The following is a 6,096-nucleotide window of genomic DNA, read 5'->3' as shown; positions in this document are numbered from 1 at the left end:
TCCATATAGTAGGGTACTGAAGGAAACTTCACAGATTAGTCCATGGTTCTACCTCCTACCACACCAAAAATGTTCCTATCTGTGCTCAACCTGCCTTAGCCTTCTCATGGGTTTAGAGCTCCTGCAGCTACTGTGAAGGTTCCTTCTACCCCCGGTTCCTGTGATTCCTTCCTGCCTGGTAACCATGAAACTGCAGGACTCCTGGGAAGTGCAGCAGCCCATGTACACCCTCACTTGTGTTAGGGGTCAGAGGAGGGACGTACTCTCTGTTGGTCACTGAGCCCCAAGGTCTCTGGAAGTACTTAGCCAGTGGCATGCTCAGCATCTGAGCAGCTCTAGAAGGTTCTTTAGGAGGAAAAGGGAAGGGAGGGGCTTGGAGTAGTCCTGCTGGGCTGGTATGGGTACAGGGGTAGGACCTGGCTGCGGTCCTGAGCCCAGCCACAGAGGTCAGGAGTGAAAAACAGGAGGAGTCCTCCACCCTAAAAATGTGGCAAGCGACCCAGGCCTCATATGTCACTGTAGGGTCACAGCTGGGGCCTTGTAAGCCAGAAGTAGACGTTAGAAATTTAGTTTCCTATTCCAGCTGGTCCTCTGCATCTCCTCAGCAGCCTGAGAAGTCAGGGTTTGTTATCTGGAACTATTTCCTGCTGGCTGCAATTCATGTGGCAGGCCTTCTGTCCCAGCTTCTTCACCTCCTGCCAAGGGTACTTCTGGGGCTTGGCCAGGGCTCAGCTCCTGACCTCCACTTGCCTTCCATCCTTCTTCCCTGGGCCCATCCCTTCCTCTTGCAGGCCCGACCCTTCCTGATGGCCATTAAGGCCTTTCCCCAGTCCAGGGCTCCCTATCTGTGTCCTGGAGCTCACACAAGGCTGACTGTGCAATGACTTCCTTTGGTGTGGTGGCACACCATTGTGTGGCAGGCCTGGGGCTGGCCCAGAGGCCTCTTGCAGCCCAGCTGTTCCTAGCCTGGGAGGTGCAGGCTAAAGTCTGGGAGGAGATGGCCTCTGCCGTCTGTAGGAAGGCACAGCTCTGGGGAACTGGCCAGGGAGAAAAGTAGGAAGGAGGGAGCTCTGGTATAAAATGTCTCCGAGATTTGGGAAAGTTCTTGGCAGCTGACTCCCAGGATCTGGGCCTAGAGACTCTGGCTCTTTACAGGGATGTGAATGAAAGCCTTCTGGCTTTTAGAGTACCTTTCTCTGATCATTTCCTTTTCAGGTCTGTCTTTGGGGACCCCTATCACCCTGAGGATGCATCAGCCCAGAGATTTGGTCAGAGGATGCAAACCTAGGAATCTAGTGTTCCTTAGAAGCAAATGCCAGTCACAGCAGGCATGGTGGCTTCAGGGCCTTAGTTTGCCAGCTCTGCTCCTTCTCACTTTCAACTAGGACAGACAGAGCAAAGGGCTCTTGGGAAGGCAGTGGGACCAGCCCGTGGTCTACAGATGGTGCAGTGCTGCTGAATGCTACCCCAGCTGACCCTTCTATAGCTCCCACACCAGGACTATCGTTCATCCTTAGCCTGCGTCCCCCTGGGCTGGAATGTATTTCCTATTTCCCCCTCAGCTGTGTCACCATGCCTGACAGATGGAGAATATACACTGGTGCTACTTCCTCCAGGAACCTTCTCTAAGCTCTTTCCAGTGTATAATCCACCTGGTGGCCCCTAATACTCCTTGCTTCCCTTATTCAACTATCCTTCAGGCTGGGACTCCAGTGTCTTTCTCTCTATTGACAGTGCCTGACACTGGGCCTTCAAGGATCATTAGCTGTTCACTGGCTGAGTGAGTGAATGGATGGATGGATGGATGAATGGATGGATGAATGGTGTTACTTTTTTTTTTTTTTAATTTTTTGGTCAATTGTGGGGCTTGAACTCTGGGCCTGAGCGCTGTCCCTGAGCTCTTCAGCTCAAGGCTAGTGCTCTACCACTTGAGCCACAGCGCCACTTTCGGTTTTCTGGTGATTAATTGGAGATGAGTCTCAGGGACTTCCCTGCCCGGGCTGGCTTTGAACCGTGATCCTCAGATCTCAGCCTGCTGAGTAGCTAGGATTACAGGCATGTGCCTCCGGTGCCCAGCTCAATGTTACTTTTTAAGACTGTGTCCATGAGCCACTTCAGTGTCTGCTCCAAAGCTCAAGTAACAGAGGCCTTTCCAAACCGGAGGAAGTAGGGGAAGCCTCAAAATGCCATCCCTGATCCTGGTCACCTGAGGCTACTTTATGGGGTCTTGGGAAATAGAACTGGTGGTGGTCAGGGTGGGGAACATAACTGCTGCCCAACTTTCCACACCCACACCAGGGAGCGGATGGGCTGAGCCTTGCTTCAAGGGCACTGAGTGGGTGAAGAGGGTGTTTTATGGCTCCTATAGGGTGGGGCTGAGTCTCTGAAGAAGCTGTGGCCAACACCTAGAAACGCTGGCTATGGGGACCAATCCAAAGTTTTGCAAGAACTGTTTGGGTTGTGGCTACCATCCTGAGTGGCTAATTGTATCTCAAATGATTTCCCATTTCTTTAAGTCTTGTTTTGCTAGGAACCAAAAGGAAGCCTGACTTGGTCTCTGAACCTCAGGGTCTTAGAATGCTTCTAATGTCTGCACCCTCCCCTGCAAACTGTGTGTGTGTGTGTGTGTGTGTGTGTGTGTGTGTGTGTGTGTGTGTGTGTGTTGGGGACAGCTGTGCCTTTAAGAGGGACAGCTGGCTTTAGCCCGTCCTCTTCTGCCTTCGACAGGAAAAGAAGCCCCCATCCCTGGACACAAGCACGTGTCTGATGGCCAGGGACCCCAGAACCCAGTCCTTAGGGGCCTGTGGTCTCTGCCCATAAAGGAAGTCCCCTGACATCACTTGAGGGACAGCCCTTGTGGCCAACCAGTGGCCCCTCTCCTGTGCCCACCTTTGGGGGTATATCTGTTGGCTCCTCATTTGAATAAATCAGAACGCCCCAGAGGCTTTCTCCAGGACTCCCACGCGCCTGTGTCTTTCCTTGGGCTGGCGGGCATGGGGTCTCGCAACCACACGCGAACCGAGGCTGCCTTGGGACCCCGCTTCAACAATTAATCTCTACTGGCCAGGAGACGTGAGAGAGCGAGAATGGATCCCACACGGAAGAGGCAGACAAGCCCAGGACCGCCCCCCCCACATGGATGGGGGGGGGTAGGGTGAAGCCCGGCATGTGTGTACAGACTTGCCTACATCAGAATGGGAACGGGCAGTGTGGGAAATGCTGGCACTCTAAATCTATCCTCTATCCTCTATCTCTTTCTCACCAATAGAGCTCTGTTTTGGTTTAGGGCAATGACATACCTGGACCCCCAGAAATAAGCCAGTCATGACAATCTTTTCTCTCATGTCTTCCAACCTGCCTTGTTGCTAGTTGTGTTCATGTGACCAGCTTCTGGCCAAAATATAGCAGAGCTCCAGAGGCCACTTCAAAGAAACCTTTTTCCAGATAAAGGATCAGAGTGGCTGGCACAGCAACTGGTCTTTTGGTCACCTATCTGCCTTGAATGCTGACATGATGGCTCTAGCTATAGCAGCTGACATAACCACGAGAGAAAGTCCAAGAAACATGACCTCTGACATGATTAAGGGTGAAGTCAACATTTGTAATTCTCCCCAGAGATTTGATATGAGGAAATACCCTCTGACTTACGAACTCATCGTTAAGGGTCTTCTGCGGATAGCCAGATACACCTCTAAATGGTTTGGTAAGGACAATCATGATGGCTCATCCTGATCCCAAAGAGAGGTCCAGTGGGGGAAAGGGTTATGTCAAAACTGAGTTCTTCTACATCACTATAATAACTGATATCTGCTTCGCTCCAGCCTCCAGTAAGTTCCATGTGTCTCTGTTTAGCCCCCTGTGTGTGAACAGCTGAATCAGTGGTGACATGGGCCTCCAGTGGGACTGAAGGAGCCTGAGTACCCAGAGCAAGCCCTGCTTCCTGGGCTCCTCACAATATGGGTAAAAAACCCCACTTGAACCACACCTCCATGTCTGGCTTTTGCTGGTTAATTGGAAACATGGACTTTTCTTTCTTAGCTGGCTTTGAGCCTCAATCCTCACATCTCAGCCTTCTGAGTTGCTAGGAGTGCCTGGCCCCTCATAGTGTGGTGTGTGTGTTGGGGGGGATGCTGGGAGAATTCCTACCTGCTCCCCAGAGACCCCAGTCAATCCTGCTCTGGCCCCTCCTCCACAAGGCCATTGCCAAGAGGAGCACCTAACGTCACTTGTGGGCAGATGGACTGCCACAAAGGGTCAAACTTTGGTCCGTCACTGCACCCACATTGTGGCCCTTGCAATTTATTACCTCAAACTTTTGGGTTTGTTTTTCTGTATCTTGATTCTTCACTGGCCTTTGACTTGCTTTGACCAAGAGAATGTTGCAGAAGGGACCCTGTGCCAGCGTGCAGCCTGGTTCTCAAGAGGCCTTGCCCATTTCTGGCACTTAAGCTTCTTGTGCTCTGTGAACAGTGGGAGGATTTGCCCCCATCACCCCCCATGGATGGCCAGCCAGCCCCCAGAAGCCCAGGCACCGTCTGACACTCAGCAGCCGGTGCAGGGTGAAGGGAGCCTGGATAAGCCAGTGGGACACAGAGGTTGAGCCTGGTCTAAATGCCCAGCCTGCAGTATCAGCCGAATAAAAGAATGTCCTTCCATATTGCATGCAGCAGTGTCACTCTGTAGTTACGTGGTATGCTCCATTGTAATTGTAGCAACAGATCACTGATGCGATCCTCTTCCTCTTTCTCATGGTTTACCAAGTACTTCCACAGACATGAGCTAATTTGGTGTCCCCAAAACAACTCTGCAATAGATCTTGTCTGCCTTCTGAACAGTTCTGATCAGCTCCTTAGCACACAGCCAGCATACAATGTTCTAACTCCCTGCTTGCAAATCACAGATGTTCCACTGACCACAGCCCAGGGTGGATGGTCACGGCCAGCCTGAGGCCCAATGCCTCCTCCCCTAGCTGTGGGATATGTCTGTGGGCAGTTGCTCTGCTCATCCAAGCATTAGACTGAACCATAGACACCAGTACTTCCACTCTGACGCTTAGCAATGTCACCCTACCCCAGTGCAAGCAGACGGCTGCCTGTCTATAAGGTACCATGTACAGGTCAGTGTGGCCCTGTGGCATGTAGCGTGGCTCAACCAATACCACAGCACAGACACCATGAACATGGCATGGAGGCCAGGAGTGGCTGGGGACTCGAGTGGATCAGCTTTCCTCACACATAGCTCCCAGCAATACTCCAAGAAGACCCTCCGCTGTGGCCTAAAGGTGCACTGGAGGGTTTATTCTGGGGTTCACCCACTGTGTGGATTCCACCCCACCCACCTGGCTGCCTTCACAGGAGGCAGAGAGCTTGGGCCATGCTCACCGACAGCGTGGGGGTGCCCTCGTCCTCCACAGTGACCACCAGGTGGTAGAAGCTCTGGCGCTCGCGGTCAGGCGGGGCGGGCCGTGTGGCGATCTCACCGCTGATGCGGTCCATGCGGAATGTCATGTCCTCGTTGCCCTCCGTGATGTAATAGGACAGGATGCTGTTGATCCCTATGTCACGGTCTGTGGCTCTCACCTGCACCACGGCGGTGCCCCCACCCACGTTCTAGGAGGAGAGGAGGAAGTGGTCAGTCCAGGCAGGAAGTCTGTTCCCTGCTCTCCCAGGTGTCTCCCCTGGAGGAGGAGGATGACAAGGATACTGCTGGAGAATGTTCTGTGGGCACCTACGACATGCTGAGAATGTCAAGTTCATTTACAGATGAGCAAACATAGTTAAATTAAATAATATTATTTATTTTGTACCAATATTGGGGCTTGAACTTAGGGCCTGGGTGCTATCCCTTAGCATTTCCTCTTAAGATTAGCACCTGACCACTTGAGCAACAGCTCCACTTCTGGCTTTATCTATGTGCGTATGTATGTGTAGTTTATTGAAGATAAGAGTCTCATGGGCTTTCCTGCCTGTGTTTCAAACTGTAATCTTTAGACCCCAGCTGTCTGAGTAGCTGGGATTACAGGCATGTGCCACTGGTGCCCAGCTAATATGGAAGCCTGTGCACACGTGTGTGTATGTGCGCGCACATGCACGCATG

General features: G+C 52.2%; 1 protein-coding gene across 4 annotated transcripts in view; it reads right to left on the bottom strand.

Moving 5' to 3' along the window:
- Cdh23 (cadherin related 23) overlaps positions 1-6,096 on the bottom strand; it is a 360,605-nt gene that overhangs the window by 67,162 nt on the left and 287,347 nt on the right. For all 4 annotated transcript variants that reach the window (XM_048338969.1, XM_048338966.1, XM_048338967.1 and 1 more), the window contains exon 37: positions 5,382-5,609. In XM_048338969.1, coding sequence (XP_048194926.1) covers positions 5,382-5,609 — 228 coding nt within the window. The remainder of the gene's footprint in view (positions 1-5,381; positions 5,610-6,096) is intronic.

Source organism: Perognathus longimembris, chromosome 2 (assembly GCF_023159225.1).
Source record: "Perognathus longimembris pacificus isolate PPM17 chromosome 2, ASM2315922v1, whole genome shotgun sequence".
NCBI lineage: Eukaryota > Metazoa > Chordata > Mammalia > Rodentia > Heteromyidae > Perognathus > Perognathus longimembris.
The sequence above is the reverse complement of the archived record's forward strand: the minus strand, read 5'-3'. Positions and strand labels throughout refer to the sequence as shown.